This window comes from Micrasema longulum, unplaced genomic scaffold, assembly GCF_059751315.1.
Source record: "Micrasema longulum isolate JH-2025_06_02 unplaced genomic scaffold, ASM5975131v1 h1tg001820l, whole genome shotgun sequence".
Taxonomy (NCBI): Eukaryota; Metazoa; Arthropoda; class Insecta; order Trichoptera; family Brachycentridae; genus Micrasema; species Micrasema longulum.
The window spans coordinates 75,993-102,934 of NW_028278994.1; the positions used below are offsets into that span (position 1 = coordinate 75,993).

A 26,942-nucleotide genomic window follows, 5' to 3' on the forward strand; every position below is an offset into this window, starting at 1 on the left:
GTGTGGTAACACTATGTACGATAGATGCACAAATGTTGAGATCCGTACATTATGAAAGGCTGAGATAAGCATTATCGAAAAAATCAAGTAAGGAGCTCTGCGCCGGTTTTGACATGCAGAGCAAATGGACAGCGAAAAAACAGTTAATAATATTTACAATGCGAATGTTAATGGACTCAGAAATAAAGGAAGACCGAGAAAGAGATGGCATGGCCAAATCCAATTGATTGAAGATGGACATGTCAAAAGTCAGAATAACCGGCGCGCGTGCATAAGAAAATCTCTCTGCCTACCCTTACGGGAAAACGACGTAGCACGTTTGGTTAAAATTTAACATACTTAATTATTTAAAAATCAACATCCTGTAGATTTTAAATGCGTTTGTGTACGTTTTGCGAACGCGCCATCTCTAGTAAATCGACCAGTATGAATAAATTTATTTTATTTTTAAACAAACAATTGACTATGATAATATATATGATAATAAATAATTATTTGATAATATATAATAACATCAGAAGTATACGGTTTAAAGACAGATCAGCCAAGTTTCTAAATAAAAATCATACATATTAAATTGTGGTACAAAAAAAGGGTGTGTTTGTGTGTATTTGTATGAGAGTAAGTGTAGATGTGTGTTTGTGTGGGAGTAAGTGTTCAGGCGTGTGTAAGAGTGAGCATCATTAAATAGCAAGTGGGAGCGCATCGCAGCCAGAAAGAATGAGCCTTAATTTATTTTTAAATAAATTAAGGGGCATGTTGAATATATCAATAGATGAAAAAAACTAATTATAGTTTGAGCAAGAACGATAGAGGAAAGAGTTTTGTGCATAGTTAGTGCTACAGATTGGCAGATGGAATAAATACTTATTTCTTGTCACGCGAAACGGGACATTAAGATTTATTTTGGAGAGTAGGTTAAATTAAAGAAAAATGGATGTGGAAGAATCTAGGAATGTATGTCAGTATAGACGTGTGTGGTAGACTATATGACGCGATGGTAGTCGTAAGGTTGAATTATGCGATTAATACGAGTAGAAAAATATTATCTAAAAAAAAGAGAGAAATTGTTCATGTGTTCGGTTTTTTTTTATTTTTTTTTATTTAAATCTTAAAGTAGGGCACACATATCATACATATTGTTATGTGTGTTCTAATAATAACATTGCAAATATATTTAATTTATAAATTGTTTATCACATATGTCTTGACCATTATTTTAAATTTTGATATGTTTTTTTCTTCATAAATATTTTTTTCCATTTCGTAATACTTTTTAATTGCTTTAAATAAAATTGAATTTCGTGACTTTGCCTTTTTCCTAAATGGAAGTCTAATTTTGTTCTTTTCTCTAGTATTGTGATCGTGTTCATGCTGGTTCCGATCAATTTTTTTCCAAAATTCTGTTTTTTTTTTTTATTAGAGTTTATAATTTTATGAACAAATATCATTGTATTGTAAAATATTCTTTGTTTATATGTTAATAATTTCATTTCATTTACCATCGACTTTACCCTCGTATATCTGTTTTTTTTCAAAATGATTCTAAAGGCTTTATTTTGTAATACAGTTAGTTTATCTATGTTTTCTTTGTTTGATAAAAATAAAATGCTACTACAGTAGTTAACGTGTGGTTCAATAATTGCTTTGTAAATAGTTTTGCAGGAGTCCTTATCAATAAATCTTCTGATCCTTCCCAAAATTGATATTTTTTTTGCAATCTTATTTATTACTATCTTAGCGTTTTGGTGAAATGTAAGTTTTGAATCCAACATTACACTTAAATATTTAATTTCAGTGACTTCATTGAGTTTTTCATTTTCTATTACAATTGATGGTGTAATTTCTATTCTTTTGTTTCCTATATTCATATATTTAGTTTTCTAACATTTGATTTTAATTTTTAATTTTTAGACACAGTGATACACTATTAAGATCATGATTTAGTCTGTCCATAATTGTTTTATAATTTTCTTCCGATATATATATTAAGGCATCGTCTGCAAAGAGTCTTATTTTTGAATATTTTAATGTTTCGACAATACATTTATGTATATCATAAACAAAACCGGTCCGAGAACCGATCCTTGTGGTACTCCCAATGAAATTTTGAGGGGCTCGGAAATTTCATCGGTTTTCTGGCCCGTACAAAACGGACTTTATACAGTGTGAACTTACACCTAATTTTTATGATTTAATTGGATGCGTGGGGTCTCATAATCTCAGAGGTCAAGTACCTTCTCAACATACTAGAAAATATTCAGTTTAATATATCAGTTCATTTTTTTTTCATTTAAATCCCAAGGAATCACTTATATAATTGATAATTTGAATGAAATCAATATATTGACAGTCACATGTAAATATATTAATGAAAACTTGATCTACGTACAAAAAAATATTGTTGATTTTAGGAGAAACAGAGATTTCCATAGGTTCAACACTAGAGTATTATTGATATGGATATTGAGTCTTTCTACTTTTTAAAAATAATTTTCTATGTATAAATGTGTCCATAAAAATGCCCATCGGGCGTATATATAAATAAATATGCTAGTTGTACCCACCACAAGACTGCAAAAAAATAATAATTCTTTTGCCTCAAACTGCATACGATTCTACAATAAGGTACCTCTTGAAATTCAAACTTTGCCGACAATTTTTTAAAAAGATTTTGCCAAGCGCAGGCTGCTATAGAGTCGAAAAATATTCGCAGGACAAGACAGCTTGGCATTAGACTCGTGTTTATTGATTTTACTTTGTTGATTTAAATTTATTAGTTTGTTTGGTTTAATTTACTAATTGTTGAATTGTATTATACACAATTTTTCAGGGTCAGATGGCGAAACTTCCGAGGATCATTCCTCATGGTAAGCGTAATCTTTCCAAAAAGTCATTAAAAAAATGAAATAATTATGATCTCAAAGTGGAGTAAATCTTTGATTTCTCGGACAAGCATCCCTCTGCGATTGCTTGTCCGAAAAATTAAGGATTAATTACATTTTGAGGTCACAATTTTTTTTTTAATTTTTAAAATGACTTTTTTTAAACATAATATTGGGATTTTTTTTAAAGCTTACCATGAGGATTGTTCCTCTGAAGTTTTGAGGTCTCGCCTTGAAAAACCGTGTAGAGATATAATTTATTGGCTAAACAATTATACATAAAATCTCCTCATGCCAAAAAATATGTTTTGCCCAATATTACTGCTCATTGCACAAATTGCTTGCATGATGGTATTTCTAACACATGTAATTGTGAACTCATAGAATTTGTGGAGGAGTATAAGTATTTGGGTATTTTTATTGATCATAATTTTAAATGGGATCGTCATATATTTAAACTTTGTGATCGATTGCGGACTCTTGTGAGTACTTTTTATTAAGTCATCTTTTATTTTGCCTAAAATCACTCTTAAAATTATTTATTTTTCTTTAGTAGAATCAATAATAAGATATGGTATAAAGTCGTGGGGACATTCGACTAAAACTAATATTAAAATCATCCAGGGTCTACAGTACTCTATAATTAAGCGAGTTGTACCTGCAGAGATTTAAGAACAAAGAAGTAATAATGATCTCCTGTACAAAACAATCAAAACTCTGCCTGTTCGAGGACTACTGTGGCTTTGCATCATTTTGGAACAATTTCATAGTAATACATTCAAGTTTCCTCTCAAATATAACCATAATACACGCTTCACGTCCAATGATGGCTTGGTAGTACCAAAAGTATGTAATAAGTATGGAAATAGAACTCTCAAATATTGAGTACCTAGAATTTTTAATTTATTACCAAAAGAACTTAAATTTAACTCACATTGTAACAAGAACAAAATAAGAGAGTGGCTACTCGATCAAAATTTTATATATGAATAGTAGCTTAGGTGTAAATATTTTTTTTTTTTCATATATTTTCTTGTATTTAAAAAATAAATTTATATATTATTATTTGTATAAACATGTTTATTCCGATCTTTCCGGTTGTTAATTTTTATCTGTTATTCATTGTTTTAATAAATGTAATAATATTATTAAGTTAATCTTCTAAGTATAAATATAATCTTCACCAACAAGCTACAAAAAGTGGCTTGGTGGGATTTTAGTTTTAGTAAAAATATAACAAGCGTTTTTTTTTTAATTGTAAAAATGTATAATTATACTATTAAATAAAATAAAACTAAACTGTAAAGCTGTCAAGGCGATATTTGCTATGCTATGAATGAAAGGACAGCTGGTCAATGGTCTTTGCGTTTTTTTCGAAAAACCGTTTTTATCTTTATTTTTTAATATTTTATAATCTCAAAATGGAGGATGGACTAGCATCCTTCTCACAAACCCCTACTCCTAACCTACCCAGCCACTTTCTTTATGCGCATCTGGTGCGTATCGCTTCGTTAGTCAAATAGGTTTTTATCTCCTTTTTTGTAAAAGGCAGGCTAGACGCTGGGCGTGTTTATAGATGTTTATATATTTTTTTGGAAGTAATTATATTATTATATTTATTTAAGTAATAATTTATAATAAATACAATATATAAATTTCGAAATTTTCCTGACTATCCGTATAGAACAGAGGTTCCCAAACTTTTTTGTGTCGTAGACCCCTTGCCATGTCTTTCGGTTTTTGGTAGACCCCTACTCACCTGATGTTGATTTTTCATAAATTTCTGACTGTAGCGAAGTTTGGTGTTAAAAACTTAAAGTTAAAACAAATGTTAAGTTTTATACATTTATTAATTGAATTTAAATTTAAACTACTCAAAATAAAATTTTGTGTGTGTTATATAAAATAAACGTAACATAAAATAAACTAAGCAATAAGTAAATGTTTTCAGTGGGAAGAATGAACCTGATGCTTTAATAATAAATTATCAACATTTGGCGTCAATTTTGTCTGGTTTAATCTTAAATCTCCTCGGCCAATGATGTCCAGTCTGTTTCTTTGTTCGTTAGGAGATTGGTAACAGCGCTGAACCCCCTTTGCACTAGCTATGATGATGGAAAGGAAATTAAAAATTTCCTTGCTATATTGCCTACATCCTCAACTTAAACAATTTTATAAACGTTTATAATATTTTTTTACTTCATAGGTACTTTTATGAATAATGTACATGTCTTTATATTATAGGATATCAATGTATGTTGAGATCCACTATCGTGGACCCCCATTTTCATTTCTTGGACCCCCAATTTTTTTTTTCTTTGACGTAGACCCCTTGCAGGTTGTCATAGACCCCTGGGGGTCGATATAGACCACTTTGGGAATCACTGGTACAGAATGAACAGTTCAATCATCAGTAATATTGCTTCTGTTGTAATGACGTAAAGAGATGTTTCTAATATCTGACATTTTTTAAAATTTTTTTCTTTTTATTTATTTTTTATTTTTTTATTTGATTTAGTAGCATAATTATACATTTTTACAATTTAAAAAAATTTCACTTGTTATATTTTTACTAAAACTAAAATCCCACCAAGCCACTTTTTGTAGCTTGTTGGTGAAGATTATATTTATACTGACTTAATAATATTATTTACATTTATCAAAACAATGAATAACATATCAAAATTAACAGCCGGAAAGATCAGAATAAACATGTTTATACAAATAATAATATATAAATTTATTTTTTAAATACAAGAAAATATATGAAAAAATAAAATATTTACACCTAAGCTACTATTCATATATAAACTCTTGTTCGAGTAGCCACTCTCTTATCTTGCTCTTGTTACAATGTGAGTTAAATTCAAGTTCTTTTGGTAGTAAATTAAAAATTCTAGGTACTAAATATTTGAGAGTTCTATTTCCATATTTATTACATACTTTTGGTACTACCAAGCCATCATTAGACGTGAAGCGTGTATTATGGTTATGTTTGAGAGGAAACTTGAATGTATTACTATGAAATTGTTCCAAAATGATGCAAAGCCAGAGTAGTCCTCGAACAGGCAGAGTTTTGATTGTTTTGTACAGGAGATCATTATTACTTCTTTGTTCGTAAATCTCTGCAGGTACAATTCGCTTAACTATAGAGTACTGTAGACCCTGGATCAGTTTAATATTAGTTTTAGTCGAATGTCCCCACGACTTTATACCATTTCTTATTATTGATTCTACTAAAGAAAAATAAATAATTTTAAAAGTGATTTTAGGCAAAATAAAAGATAACTTATAAAAAGTACTCACAAGAGTCCGCAATCGATCACAAAGTTTAAATATATGACGATCCCATTTAAAATTATGATCAATAAAAAATACCCAAATACTTATACTCCTTAATTAAAGTATTACAAGTAATTAGCAATGGAATGGTGTATCCTTGCTCAACGTATATTATCTGTCTGAGCGATGGTTTTATATCTTACGAGCGAATTAGATGCAATTAAATAATTGAAACCGGCAATTATCTTAATTGGGAAGGAGTTGACAAATTCTCTCTATTTTGAGCTCAGTACTTAGAAGTTTTTTCAAAAGAATACAATAGAATAATATTGAACGCCATGTTATATTTTACAATAGGGTTCTTTATCAATTCAGTGACGTAGGGCCGTGGCATTAATTCATTTAAAAAAAATACCCAATAAAATAAAAAAAATGAAAAAATCACGAACACTAGAAATGTACTTTTTATTATTCGAAAAGATAGAAAAATATTAGTAAAGAAGAATCTGTCTCGCTACCATAACCGCACAAAATATTTAGATACATTAAATACTTATCGACACAAATATTTTGTAAAATGGGTGCGAAGGTTTTCACGGTCACTGTTATCGATATGATTCTTTTTTGGATTTGTTCCGACGTTTCGGCTACCATTGCAGGAGCCATCTTCAGGGTAAACTGAGTGTTTTTGTAGAGAAAAAGTGTGTGTTTAAGTACTAGTAATTTGTACCGTGTCGCAGTCGGCAGTAGGCACATTTCTATACACTTTTGTAGTATAAATGAACGTCGAGACAATTCGGATCTTGGGATACTACTTAGAAATAAACATGACAAAACAAATTGTTTTACTCAAAAGTTTTATCCAAATTTTAATTAAAATTACGTCAATATTGCGTGGAATCCTTTGTAAACCGTGTTTTTTGTTTTTTATATTACGAAACGGTGTTATATAAGTAAACCATAACAATAATCGATACTGATGTAAAATAATGTTATTTTGATAAGGAATATATGGAGCTTATGGCTTACCTCGCAGACGTATTCGCCTGTGTCATTTGGTGTCAGTCTTGTAACTTGGATACTGTGGTTGGAATATAACCTGACTCTATCTGGAGGTATCAGTTCTTCGTTGGAGCTGTCAGCAATAATTTTTTTGTCTTTTATCCATCTTACGTGGTAAGTAGATCCTAAAACATATGAAGCCATTTAAAATGAAATTAATGTAAAATACAGTATGAAAAATGTAAATGACAGTAAAGTAAAAACGTGTGTAGGATACAGATAAGAAAAATGTGCACAATACAGTATAGTAAATCTATTGTACAAGAAAATAAAGTAAAAAGTGTGTAAGTACAAACATAAAGTAAAACATTGCGTAGTTACAATATCCTGTATTTATCGCATACTTAACATTTTGTAAAAGACAATAAAGTTAAAAAAATGTACAAGGCAGTAAAGTAAAAAAAGTTGTATTAGACAATAAAGTAAAGATTGTGTACAAGACAGTAAAGTGAAAAGTTGTACAAGACAATAAAGTAAAGATTGTGTACAAAACAGAAAAGTGAAAAATTGTACAAGACAATAAAGTAAAGATTGTGTCCAAGACAGTAAAGTAAAAAGTTGTACAAGACAATAAAGTAAAGATTGTGTACAAGACATTTAAGTGAAAAGTTGTACAAGACAATAAAGTAAAGATTGTGTCCAAGACAGTAAAGTAAAAATTTGTACAAGACAATAAAGTCAAGATTGTGTACAAGACAGTAAAGTAAAAAGTTTGTTCATGACAATAAAGTAAAACATTGCGTTGTAACAGGTTAGCATAGTTAACATTTTGTAAAATACAATAAAATAAATATTGTGTACAAGACAGTTAAGTAAAAAGTTTATATAATACAATAAAGTAAAACTTGTGTACAAGGCAGCATAGCGTGAACAAGACAGTGTGGGTACAAGATAGCCTAGTTAAAAAATTATCAGACAATAAAGTAAAATTTGTGCACAATATGGTAAAGTCAAAGCAAACATTGTGTAGGTACAAGATACCCAAGTAACAGTTTTATAAAAGGCAATAAAGTTAAAATTGTGTACAAGACAGTCAAGTTAAAAGCGTGAACAATACAATAAAGTAAAACATTGATTAGGAACATGATAGTATAGTTATACAGTAAAGTAAACATTAGGTAAAAAAAGTAAAGTAAATTTTTTAAAAAGACAGTCGAGTGAAAGTTGTGTACTTTATAATAAAGTAAAAAACGTATACAAGACAGTCAAAACAGTAAATAAAAAATACGTAATAGACAGTGATGTAAAAAAATATGCAGAAGGCATTAAAATAGTAAACACCACAGAATGTAAAATCAAGTACATGTTTACAAACATTTAGATACAATCAAAATAATTCAGCCTGATAAATTTCACCCACATCAATAAGGGTTTAAATTAAGATGAGCCACTAAGATTTACAAATTACAAGAGAGATGAAGAACATTTCTGAAAATTATATATGGAAGTTTAGGCATTTACAGGAGGGTGAAATCCAGTATTTTGCCTTCAAACATTTGGACGAACTCAAAATACTGTGATTTATCAAGACGGTGGAATAATTTTCTTTAAAAGTTAAGAAAAAGTTGAATTAATTATTTTAAATTTTCAGAACAAATATTTATTTATATATACATCAACGGTTTTAAAGAACCTTTTACAAAAAATAATAATTTACAGAAATAATCACAGCAGTAATAATAATTATGTTTCACAACATTATTTTTGGTACGTGTACTTGTATATACACAAATCTGGATTTTCTCCCAAGGGGGAGTAGGTATATATTTTTATTTATATCCCAAAAATAAAGTAATCTGCTAATTAAAATACTTAACTTCAATATCAATACATAGATGGCGCTCCAACTCGCTTGTGGATGGTTTCTCGATTCGTAACATAAATACAAAAATCAAAAATGTTACCTGGTGTGGATATTCGCTAATAAGCGGAATGGGGAATGTTGTAGTACCTACTTAAAGTGGCCACTTAACCCAGCCAATGACAGGTCATAAGCCCTGTAAACGCTCGAATATCCATAATCCTGAATTTGAAAAAAAAAAAAAAAAATTCTACCTCATCTCTGTGGGGATATAAATAAAAATAATTATGTTGGTTTACCTTATTTAAAGATTCAAAATATAAAATTAAAAGTTATGAAATTTATTTAAAGTGTCATAAAAATATATAGGGTGAAGTGTTTAAGATATGTTTCGGAAAATTTGTAAAAAGTTTTGATGAAAGTTTGACAAAATTTTAATAAAAAAATTGAAAGAAGTTTGTTCAAAGCTTGGGAAAAGTTTTATAAAAAGTTATGAAAAGTTTGATAAAGTTTTACAAATCATAGGAAAATATAAGGCTACGTATAAACTTAAAAAAAGTTTTTTAACGTTTCGGAAAAGCTAGAAAAAAAGACAGAAGACAGAAAAAGATAAAAAGAAATTATAAAATGTGTGAGAAAAGTTCGATAAAAAGCTTATAAAGCCTAACAAAAATTTCGATAAAAAATTATATTTAGTTTAATTTTAAAAAAGTATCACGAAAGTTAAGAAAAATATTGATAAAACATTATTGAAAAAAATATACATTTTATGTTTGATAATGTACGTATACGTAGTGTGGTTAAGACGCTTGTCTCACACACGGTAGGTTCCGCGCTTAATTCCCAATAAGAACACAAAAATTAAATGTGAATTTTCTCGAGCCTGAGTTAATAGAGGCTAATAGAGTCACCCACTCGGAGAAAAATAATTCTATGATTATTAACAACGAAGTATGCTACGGATTACAGCAATACAACGGAGTCGTAGATACTCGAGTCTAGAATTGCGCAAGCGCAAACCGAAACATTCCGTTACACGTTTGTTGTCATACTAAAAACTATACCGAAAATTCAGAAAGATTTTTTCGAGCTGAAGGGTTTAGCTATCAATGTAAACAAAACTATCGTTAACGAAAAGCGAACTGCATAATTTAAAAATGAATATCATTTAATTTTGAGTATGGTTCGAAAATTGGAGTAAAGGATTGGAGCACGGAAATGGACCTACCTTTGATGCGATGAGAATAGGTAGAGTTTAGAGTGTAGATAGAGAATAATGGAGAATTATTACTCTGAGAGTTTGATTAAAACCTTTAAAATAAAACAAATTAAATACTCACCAGCATTATCTAAGTAGCAGGGAAGTAACACTGTATCATTTTCAAATGTTTTTACTGTGGTCGGTATGCTCTTGAACTTGGAACTATTTTCGTTAGATGCGTCTTCTTCGGAATTCACTGCACCCGCCATACATATGATGGCATAACTCAATACTAATACACAGTAACTATTCATTGTTAACAACTTAACTAGAACAGAAAATTCAAGTTTGTTAGTGAAAATTCTTGGTAAAGGAAGTTTGTTTAGTACAAATCATAGAATTAAGAATAGTCCAGAAGGAGCGTAGAATCATATTTAAATACATCGGACTGTGTCCAAAAATCCACTAACTATGTCCCACTTTTGCCGCGCGCATTCGTGATGTCGCCGCGTATTGTTGCACGATGGTAAAAAATATATCCATAACACAAATGAAAGGTAAAAAAAGCAATCTGTTAATTTCTCTAAAATGTTATTATGCACGCGGAAATATTGATTGACACAACAGAGTAGATAAGTAAAGGGTCATTTAAAAAGAGTAATTGAATTCATGAACTTTAAACTTAAAATATAAAACCAATTTTATTTTACATAAAACAGATATTTTTATATCGTGTTAAATAATATTTAATGTTTCAAAGATACTGTCGGTCAAATGTCCACTGCAGAGTCGTTTAATCCGAGGTCCAATTTTCATTAGTTCTCTCATTAGATTAGCAAAGTAGGGTAAAAAAACTTACTACCCTGGCAACACTAATGAAATGTCCATTTTTTTTTTGACCATCTGACAGATGGAAAAATAATTCAATTTTTAAGTAATGCATTAGCTACTTACACATTCATTTGCTAATTACACATGAAATGTGATTCCATCTTGTTTCTTTAAGATCCTAGCAGTATTTCTACACTTAAAAAGGACACAACACGGCATAATTGAATTCAAATCAGAAGTTGCGTACTGAGCGACGTCTAGAATGAAACTAATGGGTCAAAACGTAAACCTACTCACTTATGAGTAGTTTAGTCGCCTTCTGTTTGATGTGCGTATGCGGTTTCTGGACTATTCTTAATTTTATGGTGCTAATAAAGTTATTTTCACCCAAAAAATGGAGGAAAATTTTCTCCATATTGTATGAAAAAATAATATGAACAGTAATATGAAGAAACATATGTACAAAAAACTGAATACAAAACCACTGGATTATTTAAAGCTGGTGCGTTCGCAAAACTTACACAAACGCACTGTGCGGTTATCTGTGAATAATATGACATCGCACGGCATACGCATTATGAAAATAATCCCTGTCTCTCTCGCGCTCAGACGCGCTTATGAGCGTGACATAGACAACTATTGCTTTGTAAATTGCTAATTATATGGTAATACAATATACACAGGATGTTTCTGCGTTCGTCGGAATTCTGCTGCGATTCTTAATAGTAAAAATATAATTAGCTTAATAAAATAAAAATTTAATGGTAGATAATACATATTCAATGTTTGGCTATAGATTAAAAACACTGGTTTATATATAAACTTTTTTAATTTAATTTAATCATGTACAGTTCTGGCGCGTTCGCAAAACTCCCACAAACACATTTTTAATGCCCAGAATATTGATTTATTAAACTTTCATATTCGATTTAAGTCAAATGCGCTATGTTTTTTAAAAAACCCCTCTGAATCAAAGCAACAAAAAAAACAGTTCCGAAAAAAAAATCAATCAAACGACACGAAACCCAAATACATATGGGAAACATTAGAATAATTTGCCCTATACAACATGCACTCAATCAACAGAAAAAAAACAATACGTATCTATAACAAATCACAGTGGAACATCAAATTATCAAGACACTACCGGCAAAATCCTAACACAGATCCTAACATGATCCCTATCGAACTCAGGCGAAATTACTTTTCGTCATAGTACTGAATTCCTCGCAAAAACCATTTTCCTAATACCAACAGTAGAAACAATCCTATGCAAAGACCTTAATCGTCCTAACAATCTCTCAGACCTTAAAGCAGACGAAACGGGTCCTAGAGCATGGTCGGCGCGTGGTTCTCTCGAGCTAGTCTACTATTTAGATTTGTAATTTACCATTTCCCTTCTATGGGACAAGAACAACACAGACGGACAAGAGTTCAGTTCAGACAACCAATGCTAGTACCCAAGTATGCATCCTTTTATCTTAAACTGATTTAGTACTCATGGTAGGCCTTTACCCAGTTCCTCCCATTTTTCTACCCATTCGCTCACAAAATGAAAAAATGCTTTAACGTTAGTTGGATTAGCCAATAAGCTTGGATTCCACGTTGCAACATTAGGCGTACTAATATTTCTGGCTTGCCGACCCTTCATATACTGAGCCTACTCCCAGTACAAGCAAAATTTGCCAGAGTGTTTTTTGTGCCATTTTTGTAATAATAAATAAATAAATAAGTAATAATATTTGGAGTTTGTCTATTTTTTTTAATACAAGGACTGGATTCAACTCCCTGGGGAGCTGTTAACATTAAAATATTACAACAGAGATAAAGAACATTTAAAAGAAGGTAATATAGAAGCCTAGGCATCTACAGGGCTTATGACTTGTCACTTAACACTAAATGAAACATTTACCATTCTGCCCATATTTGAACATCTATATTCCTTCAATTCTTTCATCTGTTGATGTTTGTGAAGTAAAAGAGCTGAAATCTTTATTTATGCGGGTGAGATTCATCTTATTGAATTATTTTACCTACATCAACAGGCAACGCCTGAAAATCTTATTTTTTCAATTTCTATACTTTTTCTTTGTTTTCTATAATTTCTATATTACTTCCTCGTGGTGTAATGGTCAGCGCGTTAGCCTGCCATGCAAGAGGTCTCGGGTTCGATTCCCGACATGGTTGATGTGAAATATTTATTTAAAAGGGTGTTTTCACACTGAAATATTTCATAGTCCGTGGACTGGTACCTAAACCGTAAAACTGATCATCTTACCTTCATGTAACAAAAAAATGATCAAGATACGCTGCGATTGGTTGTACCAATGCAGTGCCCTAAGCACTATTAGGTGCGGAAAGGGAACCATGATGATGATGATACTTCTTCATAGACCAGGTGAATTTATCACAATATTATGAGTATATCCAAATTTTTGTAGACAAGGACTGGATTCAATTCCTTGAGGAGCAGTTTGTATTAACATATTACAAAATAGATGAAAGAATAAAGATGTTCAAATATGGCCCGAATTGTGAATAAACCAACCAATGACAAGTCATAAGCCCTGTAGATGCCTAGACTTCCATATTCCCTTCTCAAAAATGTTTTCCCTCTTTGTTGGAATATTGTTTATTTTTTTAATATTTCTGGCTGCGATACGATCCCACTTACTATTTAATGATGAACACTTACTCCCACACTAATACACATAAACACACATCTACACTTACTCTCGTAAAAATACACATAAACACATCCTTTTGTTGTAACAGCGGCCTCCGTGGTGTAGTGGTCAAGACGCTTGACTCGCGCACGGAAGGTTCCGGGTTCGATTCCCGGTGAGAACACAAAAATGAAAATGTGATTTTTCTCAAGCCTGGGTTTTCTGTGATGTAATTTACCACTGTAATTGGGCCTCCTGGCCAGTTGTGGTGCAAAAATATAAAACACAATTTAATAATATGTATGATTTTTCAACAATATTTTGAGTTTGTCCAAATTTTTGTAGACAAGGACTGGATTCAACTCCCTGGGGAGCTGTTTATATTAACATATTACAACAGAGATGAAGATCATTTAAGAGAAGGTAATATAGAAGTCTAGGCATCTACAGGGCTTATGACCTGTCAATGCCACTTATCTATGTTGTAATATGTTAATATAAACAGCTCCCCAGGGAGTTGAATCCAGTCCTTGTCTACAAAAATTTGTACAAACTCAAAATATTGTTGATAAATTACCTGGTCCATGAAGAAGTATAGAAATTGAAAAAATAATATTTTCAGGCGTTGCCTAGTATGTAGGTAAAATAATTCAATTAGATGAATCTCACCCGCATAAATAAAGGTTTCAGCTCTCTAACTTCACAAACATCAACAGATGAAAGAATTGAAGGAATATAGATGTTCAAATATAGGCAGAATGGTCAATGTTACACAGTGTGTTAAATAGCCACTTAAACCAGCCAGGTCATAAGCCCTGTAGATGCCTAGACTTCCATATTACCTTCTCTTAAATGTTCTTCATCTCTGTTGTAATATGTTAATGTATGATTTTTATTTAGAAACTTCGCTAGTCTGTCTTTAAACAGTATTAAAAAAAAATGTTTTTATATCATCGTCGACTGTTTGTTTCTTTAAAATAAATAAATAATAAATAAATAGCTTGTAATAAATCTCTTCTCAATTTCATGAACCGGCATCCCTAATTGGGTTTAAAATGTTGGCCGTTGATAAGTCAATGTATATTGTGGAGTCCCCCATCTTTGTGTTGATTGTCACACAAAAGACCTCTCACCCCATGCCGTGTTAGCTCTTTGTGAACCAATGATGCCTTACATTACATTATAGATACCATGTCGTTTATTTAATTGAAAAATGTTTACAAATGTCGCACGGTTTAAAACTTTTGAAAGATAATCCTCAAGGAAATGATGTATGATGTTTTTATTATTTTATTTATTTTTAAATTTATCATACAAATATACATACGTAGAATTAAGAAGAGTCTAGAAGGAGCGTCTAGATTACTGTAATGGAATATACACAAATCTCCCAAAATATCAAACTAATAAACTTAAATCTGTTTTCAATGCAGCGGCGAGGCTTATTACGGAAGTAAAAAAATATTCTCACATCTCACAACACCTTCGAGATTTGCACTGGTTAAAAAGCCCAGAGATAATAAAATACAAGCTTTGCTGGATAGTATTCAAATCCCTTCATGAAATGGCTCCAAAATACCTATCGGACCTTTGTATTAGGGAAAATACATGTCAAAGAAAATCTACTCTTAGGTCAGCATTTGATTCAGGAAGAGGAAAACTTGTCGAAATCCGGCGCTCCCCAAACACTAGATTTGGAGATCGTGCTTTTGCCGCCGTCGGTCCCTCTGCCTGGAACCGATTGCCTTCAAACTTACGAATCATCGACAGTACCAGTCAGTTCAGATCCCAACTAAAATCCCACTTCTTTAGACTATCATACCCTCAATTTTAAATCTGGAAATATAATATATCACTTTGGTTAAGTTTTGTTGGGGCCAAAACTAAATTGAGCAATATTTCGTTAATTAAATAATTCTTTACCGAACGCATTTAAATTGCTAACTACGTTCCGAAGATTTGGCGGGTTAAAATAATACTTTACAAAGAACGCTTTATTGGTCAATTTTGTATACCGACTAGCAATTTCGGATGTTATTGTTTTGCTTTGCAACATGTTTATTTCAAAAGTGTCGTATATCGTGAATTATTGTGTTATGCCCTTTTAAATGTTGTCTACTGTAGTTGAGATATTTATTTGACTGTGGATACTTTGGACCCTTGTATTTTTTATGTAATATTTTAAAGAACCGGGCATTTGTCCTATACTTAAGTGTTAAGATCCTAGTTTAGTTTATTGTTTTGTGTCCAGGATGTCACATATAATTTAATTTATTGAGGAAGAGAAATCTCGTAATTGTTTGAAAAGGTCTTAGATATATTTTGTTTGGCACTAAAATATCAGTATTTTTTGTAGAATGTAATCGAAATAGGTTTTGGAAAGCTTGTGAGAGAGGAACAAGCTTTAGTCTTCTTTTTGAAGTCTGCAAGTGCGCTTGTAGAATTGCTGACGGAAAGTCAGACCGTAGCAGGCGAGGAGTGTACGCATCCTCGAGTGTTACGTGTATTAGGTAAATGTGTACCTATGTAATCATTTAAAGAAACTGCGGTTATCTTTTAGAACAGTTACAATAATGATTATTTCTGTGACATTCAATAGTGAGCCTCTAGAGACGATGACGGAAGGTCCTAAGTGACAGGCGAGGCTTGTACGCATCCTCGAGTGTTACGATTTACGAATGTGAGGGTGTGATTGCCCTGTGGTTTTATTTGAGCTGATTTGTGTGTTTAATGACTATGTGCCCGCTCAACTTTTTCAGACTATTTTCAATTTAGATTTATGTGACATTGCGGAATTAGATAATAAATAATATTTTGAAGAAACTGTGTGTCTTTTTCCTCGTTCGCATGTCACCCGAGATTGGCGAGACCGTCGAAGCGAGAACCCTACACCAGCTGGCGTGATCAAGTTTGAATGTATGTTTGGGTATACAATTGTAATGCGCCCTTGAGGTGATTTTTCACAAAAATGGCGCTTTATAAATCAGCCAAATATTATTATTATTATTAGCGTAGAGTCATATTTGAATTAATCGAACTGCGTCCAAAAATCCCCCCACTTTCGCCGCGCGCATTAATGAAGTCGCTGCGTAATGTTACTTTTTTTTTTTTTTTTAATATAAACCTTTATTAGCGTAAAAAAACAAAACACGCAGTAAAAAAATGGAACAATTAAGTCTGGCTCTTGTGTTTGGCAAGTTTACAAAATATTATAAAAATAAACAAAAAAATGCAAAACAAAAATAAAAAAAAATTAAACTATTGTATAAATTGAGAAAACTTAATACTAATAACAAAAAAAAAAAAACACCGCAAAATTTATAAATTGACACACACAGGCACATATTATACATACATTTTATTTTCAAAATACGGTTAATATTATATCGGTTAATATTAATCATGTCAGAAAGCTTTTCTTTAATTTATTCTTAAATTTTCCGAAATTTATTTCTTGGCGTAGATTTTGTGATTTGTGATGGGAAAAAATATAATCATAACACAAATATAAGGTAAAAAAAGCAAACTGTTGATTTTTCTAAAACTTTATTGATTGACACAACGGAGTAGATAAGTAAAGGGTCATTTAATTAGAGCAATTGAATAAATGAACTTTGAACTTGAAATATAAAATAAATTTTATTTTACATAAAACAGATATTTTTATATCATGTTAAATAATATTTGATGTTTTAAAGATAATAAAGGTCAAATGTCCACCACGGCGTTGTTTAATCCGAGGTCCAATTTTCATTAGTTCTCTCATTATAATCTCTCAACATATTTTAAAGGCTTATGTTTACTCTAGTTGTATACCTCAATTTTCCAGAAACCCGACGATATGTTTTATTGATATTAAAAAAAGGACTGGCTATCCAACATGCAGCTAACGTCTATTGCTTTATGTATTTATGGATTTCGCGTTATGCTCCATGTTCCTAATATGCCTCCTCTTCCCCTATTTATCAAACCGATATTGGACCGCATACGCTATTAATAAATTCCTAGGGAGAGAAATCCAGCCTTTTCTACAAACATTTGTGCATACTCAAACCATTGTTGGAAAAAAAATCTTGAGTTGACCTTCTCAATACAAATTGAATTGGATAGTTTAATTTCTATAAGAGATGTGATCTTGAATTCATTATAGGGATTATTGTTGGATAAAAGTTGTTAATGCATACTCGTATGTCGATACTTATAATTTAAACTCAAACCGGAAGTTATGAGAGATTAATAAAAAATAATAGACCATTAATAAATAAATAAAATCTGAAAGGCACATCACAAAATTAACGTATTTTAACAGAGATGGAGATCATTTTAGAGAAGGGCATATGAAACATTTGGAAATATTGAAGTTTTTTGTTGATATTTCTTGATAAAACTCCATAGTTAATGATTATAATAAAATTATAAATAAACTTATTTATTTATTTATTTTAAAGAAACAAACAGTCCACAATGATATAATAACATTTTAAAAAAATACAGTTTAAGGACAGACCAGCAAAGTTTCTAAATAAAAATTATACATATTATTAAATTGTGTTACAACAAAAGGATGTGTTTGTGTATTTGTATGAGAGTAAGTGTAGATGTGTGTTTATGTGTATAAGTGTGCGAGTAAGTGTTCAGGAGTGTGCATCATTAAATAGTAAGTGGGATCGTATCGCAGCCAGAAATAATAAGTCTTAATTTATTTTTAAATAAATTAAGGGGTATGTAAAATATATCAATAGATGAAAAAAAACATGATAGTTAGAGCAAGAACGATAGAGGAAAGGTACCAGTCTCGAAGATGTCGCGAAAGCGATGAAACCGGTCACTGGATATTCCAAATTCGTGGATTAAAGTATCACTCGTGTTTTATTTATATAATTAATTACATTAAAAACTTTATACAACACTTTTGTACGCAGTAATTTGGAGTTTGCATCCGCCGTGTGGAGCCCACAATACATAACGAACATAGAAAGGGTTGAAAATGTTCAACGAAATTTTTTATAAATACCTAGATTATAAAAACAATAAAACGCCTTGCAGCCAATCTGCTGAACAAAATTGATTTTTTACCCTTGAAAATAGACGCACTGTATCTAAATTATGCTATTTACATAAATTATTCAAAGTCGAAGTTACAAAATTCTGCTTCATATTTTATTTATTTTTTTATTAACAATAACCGTGTTTTGAACCTACATGCATAAAAGAACATTTCTTGTGTTAGATGCAGCTCCCAAGGCACCACTTGAGAGTGATGATGATGATAATCTGCACAAATATTAGAAATTGGCTGGTCTAAGTGGCCACTTTACACACGGTGTAACATTCACCATTCTGCCCATATTTTAGCATCTATATTCCTTCAATCCTTTATCTGTTTATGAAGTTAAAGAACTGAAACTTTTATTTATGCGGGTGAGATTCATCTAATTGAATTATTTCACCTACATACTAGGCAACGCCTGAAAATGTAATTTTTTCAATTTCTACACTTCTTCGTGGACCAGGTAATTTATCAACAATATTTTGAGTTTGTCCAAATTTTTGTAGACAAGAACTGGATTCAACTCCCCGGGGAGCTGTTTATATGAACATATTACAACAGAGATGAAGAACATTTAAGAGAAGGTAATACTTAAAACATCAATAGATGAAAGAATTGAAGGAATATAGATGTTCAAATATAGGCAGAATGGTGAATGTTACACAGTTTGTAAAGTGGCCACTTAAACCAGCCAATGACAGGTCATAAGCCCTGTAGATTCCTAGACTTATTTATTATCTTCTCTTAAATGTTATTTATCTCTGTTGTAATATGTTCACATAAACAGCTCCCCAGGGAGTTGCATCCAGTCGTTTTCTACAAAAATTTGGACAAACTCAAAATATTGTTTAGAAATAACATTTTGAATTTATGAAATGTAAAAAATGTACCTTTAAAATATAAAATCACTTTCGGTCATATCTTCGTAAGATAAAACCACTTAAATGAAAATCGCGGGAACTTTGAACAATGGAACAAAATGTAACTTTGACGTATCGTTCGAAATATGACCGTGCGTCCACCAATGACGATCGCGAGCGACTGAATTAAGCAGCCAATGAAATTTTAAATTATCGTTTGAACTTGGAATAGAACAGATTCAAAAAGTTTGCAAGCGTTTATAGACAAGCGGGAAGGTTTTTTTTATTTTTTTTATTAGGTAATTCAACAAAGATACATACTGGAAAACATACAATTTGAAAGCATTTGTCGATTCAATTTTGCATGATAATAGAATTACACAAAATAGATTTATTTATTAAGATGTAATACATATTTTTGAATATTTTTTTTATACAGGATACAATGCAATAAAACATAAGTTGTACGTGTGTACTTATTAAATAAGATTTATTCCTAAGAGATTATTCGCAAAAGCTGAGAGAATATCGTGAAAAATGACAATTTTATTGTTTCAGCAGTATACATTATATTCCCAACACATGCGGGCCATAGGTGTGTGGTGTGTAGCATTATTTGAAAACAAAGGCAGTTTAAATATTTTCCAATGTCTGAGTGTTCTCAATCCCACATTTATTTGCATTTTATTTAGGAGGTTAGAATCTACTTTATAGTTTAATATTTTATACATAAATTTTATACCGCATTTATATATTTATGCCGGTATTAATTTTTAAACCCTTACACTCTGTAGTCCATAGGGCACTGTTTTACCTGTTATGCTTAAGTCGCTTTGCATGGAAATTGAAAGTACTCAGACCCGTTCTTATTCTTAGGAATAACTTATATAGCGCCATTTTCGTAAAATAATACCTCAAGGGCGCTTTACAAAGTAATTATATAAAGAACGGAAAATGAACGGAGCACTAAGCACAGTAATTGCTAATAAAATATGTCAATCAAAGCTAAACTGGCAGTGCATAGCGGAGTTTTAGTCCCAACACTTATGTATGGAAGTAAAACATGAAACTGGCAGAGGAAGGATGAAAGCCGAGTGAACGCGGTTGAAATGCGATCTCTCAGACGAATGTGGGGGAAATCAATGTATGACAGGGTTCCGAATGATGAAATCAGGCGAGAGTGTAAATCTGAGTCAAGTAAAATTGATAAGGTTAAAAAAGGATGTCGAGGAATGGACGACGAAAGAATGGTAAAACAAGTATATATGGCGAAAATGAACGGCAACGTGAGACGAGGACGACCAAAGAAGACTTGGCATGATCAGATAAACCAAAATCTGAAGTCTGGTCATGTCAAAAGTAGACATAACCGAAGGGCATGTATGACAAGATGTATGAATGTGGAAGAAACTAGGAATATATGCCAGGATAGTGAGGATAGACGTGTGTGGCGGTCCATTCTCTCTGCCTACCCCTACGGAGAAATTGCGTGATGGTAGTAAGAAATTTTAATAAAAAAAAAAATTACCTTTTTTAATTTGTAGTTTATGAAAAACAATGTACTTTGTGACCACATGCTAAGATTTATTCAAATGATATAGAGAGAGAACAAGTGGGTTTTAAGTTTTTTTCCAAAACATCACTTCACTCTCACAGTTTCGCACCTCTGCTGAGAGAGCATTCCATGCCGTAGGGCCTGCGACCGCAAATGCGCGTTCGCCGAATTTAGTGCGCTGTTTGCATAGAGGTTTAATAACTTTTCCTCTTGACGTAGATGTAGCTGATCTAAGCGTAAGACGTATGTCAGCTAGTTCATCTGGAATGCAGAGTTCCCTTAGATATTCTGGAGCAGAGTTGTGCAGTGACTTATACATAAGCCAACAGAGTTTGTATTCCACTCTCTGCGGAAAACGTAACCAGTGTAATTCCCGAAGTAGTGGAGTGATATGACTGAACTTAGAGATTCCAAAAATAAGCCTCGCTGCGGCATTCAATACAGACTGTAGGCGTCTTGTGGCCTCTTTTAAGATCGACCATTACAAAAAATATAATTTAGCTTTCAAAATACACGCAGGGCCAGATAATTTTGATGTAATAGGCATAGAATTAAGAATAGTCCAGAAGGAGCGTAGAATCATATTTGAATACATTGGACTGTGTCCAAAAATGTCCCCACTTTTGCCGCGCGTATTCGTGAAGTCGCCGCGTAATGTTGCCAAATGGGAAAAAATATAATCACAACACAAAAGATGTAAAGTAAAAAAAAGCAATTTGTTAATTTCTCTAAAATTTTATTGTGCACGCGGAAACATTGATTGACACAGCAGAGTAGATACGTAAAGCGTCATTTAATAAGAGTAATTTAATTAATGAACTTTGAACTTGAAATATAAAACAAATTTTATTTAACGTAAAACGGATATTTTTATATCATGTTATATAATATTTAATGTTTTAAAGATACTGTCGGTCAAATGTCTAGCACGGCGTTGTTTAATCCAAGGTCCAATTTTCATTAGTTCTCTCATTAGATGAGCAAAGTAGGGTAAAAAAAAATACTGCCCTGGCAATACTAAAGAAATGTCCATTTTGATTTCTTCGACAATCTGACAGATGGAAAAATTATTCAATGTTTAAGTAATGTATTTGCTACTTACACATTCATTTGCTTATCCCATCCCGTTTCTTTAAGATCCTAGCAGTGTTTCTACACTTTAAAAGGACACAACACGGCATGGTTAAATTCGAATCAGGAGTTGCGTACTGAGCGACGTCTACAAAGAAACTAATGGGTCAAAACGTAAAACTAATGAGTACTTTTGTCGCCTTCTGTTTGATGCTCGTATGCGGTTTTTGGACAATTCTTAATTCTATGAAAATAAATTTGAATATTGTTAAAAAATATATATTTTTTTAAATCAGTGGATCATATATTTTTATTTTAATTTGTAGTACGTGGTATTTCTCTACTGCGATTCATTAGTGATTAGGTTCCGTTTTCGCGTAAAAATTACGACCGACAAAAATGCGAAAAATTCAGTGCGCGCTGGCAAAACGCTCGGCAGTTGGCGTACATTTTGCACCATGCTCTAGCATGGCATTCGAGCGGTCAAGGAAGCCAGTAGCTCAATCACAAATAACTAACGACGTGCTTAAAAACATGTTAAGCATTTGAGCGATCACAATGAACATGCCTAAGCTATCTCAGCCATAAGTCAACGCGTGTGTAATCTCTAAGTCAACGCTCGTGTCGGTTTGTTTTCCTCGTAAATGAATACAGTTCATTGGCGAAAAATCGGCGTTTACTATAAAAAATAATACAATATAATGCATTTGCAAAATAGCAAAGAGAATCTTATACAAAAAAGTGAAAACTAAATTACAATTATAATGGCGACTGCTTTTCTTGACATTTGGCTTGCCAACCGCCGACTGAATGCAATGAATAGCGTGATAAATAATAGATAAATAAAAAAAATGGCAGTTTTTGAATATTTTCCATATTTACACCGGTAAAATTCAAATATGTGATTGCGCAGCAGGATTATAGTCGCAAAACGCAAATATGTTGACATTTAATATTAGGTGTTCACGGATGTTCCATTGGTGAAAAATGGTTATCACGTCGCTTATTAGCAAGTCGATAGTTATTTATGATTGAGCTACAGGGCCTCTATTATAATGGAAATATAAGGACGTCATTATAGCTGAAGATAAATTCTCTCGAGCGAATACAAAGATACACTACCGACACCCTACCTTTAAGTTTTGTGTAGGTATATGAAACAAGGGGAAGCGTACATTACGGTACACATATCCACGCACTAAAATGACATATAATTATACGATTCTTAAAACTTGAACTTAAAAATGCCTTCACCCTTTTCTTAATTGTCACAAGTGTAAAATTAACTTCTCAATTAATTTATCTAAAGTGAAATCTTCCTCTAGAAATTGCAACATCATTATGTTATTTAATTATATTTCGTGTCCGGTTAGAACATGTACTCTAAAATGGATGTTCCTACACTCCCCCTTTTAAAAATAAATGGCGCAGAAATTTCTTTCATGATTTCCGTGAAAAACTTAGGTATTATCTTAACTCTTAAAAGACTGTGGTAAATAATCCCTTTGCGCGCGGTGATGTAACATCGTGTTACCACTAGTAAAAGACGGAATATTCGAAAGTTCAGACATTTGAAAAAATCGAAAACATGGAGACTACTGTTAAATAACTCCTTTTCGGTAATTTATGGGAATAAACATATAATTTAATCCTGTTATAGCAAAATAAATTGAAAATCACAAATACGCCGCTCATGTTACGCGCGTGCGTCCCCCATCATTGTCATTAACCGACTGAAGACTAAATCTGTTTTAGATGACACCCACCGCAGAACAGCGTCTCAGTCTTCCTAGTTATGACTTCTATCTTCGTGCTCTGTCTTGTATAAGGTATCTGTATATATGTGTTGCTGAATTAGCGGACATTCATGCTTCGCGTAGCAAGGTTAAATATTTTTTTTATTTACATATAGCATAGTGATACAAATTTTACTTTCCAAATCGGGTGTGAAAACGTCCATTTGAAGATTACGAAAAATACGAATTCATCATTTAAAAAAATAAGAGAGATATATCAAATCTTGTGTCCTATGTCGACAAGTGTGACATCACAGCCACGCAAGAGTTAAACAAGCATTTAGAGTAGAATAAAATCAATCGGTACTACCGAAAGAAAAAAACAGACTCAGATGATTGAGCTTTCGTGATCTTTTTTACTTAGGCAATTTTGAATATGAACATTGAAGGAGTTACTGAGATATTTGGAAAAAACTGCGGTGTCAAGTATAATTGAAATCTGTTTTTGCAAGATTTAGAGACGATTTAAATTACGCTATTATTTAGGTGGGTAGGTGTTTATGCAAAGCTTATTTTGGCACCAATAACTAATTTGTGGATGATGTTTATTGTTTATTTACAGGGTCGAATCGAGAACTTCAGACATTTCTTAATTTCCTAAATTCAATACGTAAAAAAATAAAATTTACGTTAGAAATAGAAAAAGATAATAAATTAAACTTTACTTGTCTTTAACAATAAAAAATAAAAAAATTGATTCCGATAAATACCGTAAACCAACATATACAGACACAATTATTCATAATTTACCACAGAAACAAACGCGTTATACACAACTTTTCCACATACCTAAATGCAGAACAAATTCGTCAAAAAACGCTACGATTAACCGTATTATGGATACGTATAACAGGAAATTTAACGAAATAGATATATTTACCAAAAATATTAAATTTATCAAAACTGCCATAGGTAATAAATTGTCTTTGTCCGCATCCTCCTCTCCGTTGCTCTCTATCCCTGAACATATATAAGTTTTATAGTGAGAAGATCTTTTAATATAATTATGTATCCCCGTACTGCGGGCCAACTGTTTGTGACACCTGATTTTTATAATCCGAATCATTTCTATTAAACTTATATGTTAATCTTATTTATATATTATGTAGGTGCATATAATATGCATTTGTGTGTTCGTTTTGAATCAACGTTCGCGTATTGTCAAACCTTATTTTATTGTTGTCATTATTTCATATTTACTGCATTTTGTGGTTACCTACTGTATTGTATAGGACTCGTCGCACATTATTCATTCGATGTGTATCAGTTAAATTTAAAAAATAAAATGCTTTTTTTTTTCAGAATACGGTTTTGAAATTTAACATACTTAAAAAAAAAAAATAAAAACAATTTATATCATTTCGTCATTTGAATTTTAACAAAAAGGTTTCTAACTTTTTACTTAGCTCTTTATTGTACCATTTTTAATACAATTTACAAGTTTTAAGCAAATATATTATTTTCATATTTACGCACCCATACACACGCACCCTCTCCCTCATTCATTCCCACACGCACATGTATCCTCTCTCTCATTCATTCACGCATACACACATTCAAATACACATGAATACAAACGTCACACAAATACAATTACTAAACTTCTTTTCTTATATAGTATGTGTCATTATATTTACAGTGGATTTTTTTAATTGGCTTTTGTAAGTATTGTTAAGATTTTTCTAATTATTTTGTTTATGTAATAGCTGTAAAAATCCCAAATAAAATAAAATAAAATAAAATAAATAAAATAATTCTTCAAATCATCCAATTGCCCATAAACATTCCGCTGATTTTCTAATTTTTAATTTTTCTATTTTTTTAAAAATAACTTAGTACAATAAAACAGATTGCTAATAATAATGGATATAAGAGAACTTAATTGATAAAATATTAAAACAAAAACGCAAACTTATAAATAAATATTTATATTCGACTCCCACAGTAAATAAAGTAAACCCACCTAAACAATGGAGGCGGATTCTTTTTATTAATGACATTTTTTCAAAACTATTATCAAAGTCCCTACCATCAAACATTAAACCGGAATTCTACACAACTAATAATATAGGAACATTGTTAAAAACTCACAAAGACAAAGTCCATGAAAAATATAATAAATCTGGGATATACCAATTAAATTATAATGATTGCCATTCAATCAACATTGGAAAAACTAAAAGAATCTTTAATATAAGAGTAAAATAACACTTAAGATGCTTAAATAATAATCATTTTTCTGAATTCGCAAATCATCTGATAGAAAATAATCATAACTTCAATAAAGACACTGGATTAAAAGTACTTCATGTTGAAAATAAAATATTAAAATTAGACAACTTAGAAATTAAAAAAGCGATTTATAATAGGAAAACAATAATTAATAATCAAATAAACAATATTTCTTTTAGTACTCTCGTGTCTAACTTCGAAAATAATGATATCAAATTATCACCCGTGTAAGGAAAAAACGACTTGATTTATTGGGTCTTCGTGTAGTATTTAGTGAACATGATAAAAATAAAAAAAGGAATCAATTCATTAGTTACGTAAACCTTGACGAAGAAGCTTGTTTGCTTTGAAACCGGTCGGTGGAAAATAAAAATTAGTGGTCAAAAACAAAGTTGATTTATTTATTTTATTATAATGAATAACCACACAGTTAGTGCTTCAAATATAAACTTTAAACTAATTTTCCGTTTTTGGTGGAGATTTCTAAGTTTTCTTCTTACACCCTCATATATTTATTTATTATGATTACCGCTTAATAACTGGCTCACGATTTGACCATAAAGTTGATGTTTGTTTTATCAATTAAAAAACACTTGTTAACGATTAGGACCCCCTAATAATTAACTGGCTGTGGGATTGTATTTGATATT

At 31.4% G+C, this 26,942-nt stretch overlaps 1 protein-coding gene across 1 annotated transcript in view; it reads right to left on the minus strand.

Annotated features, from left to right (window-relative positions):
* The window catches only part of LOC148273872 (neurotrimin-like), a 47,083-nt gene extending 27,261 nt beyond the window's left edge, over positions 1–19,822 (minus strand). The window contains exons 1-3 of the mRNA XM_088238027.1: positions 19,669–19,822; positions 10,371–10,559; positions 7,197–7,354 (exon numbers count right to left, since the gene is read on the minus strand). Coding sequence (XP_088094153.1) covers positions 7,197–7,354; positions 10,371–10,545 — 333 coding nt within the window. The 5' untranslated portion in view covers positions 10,546–10,559; positions 19,669–19,822. The remainder of the gene's footprint in view (positions 1–7,196; positions 7,355–10,370; positions 10,560–19,668) is intronic.
* Between the last annotated feature and the right edge of the window lie 7,120 nt (positions 19,823–26,942).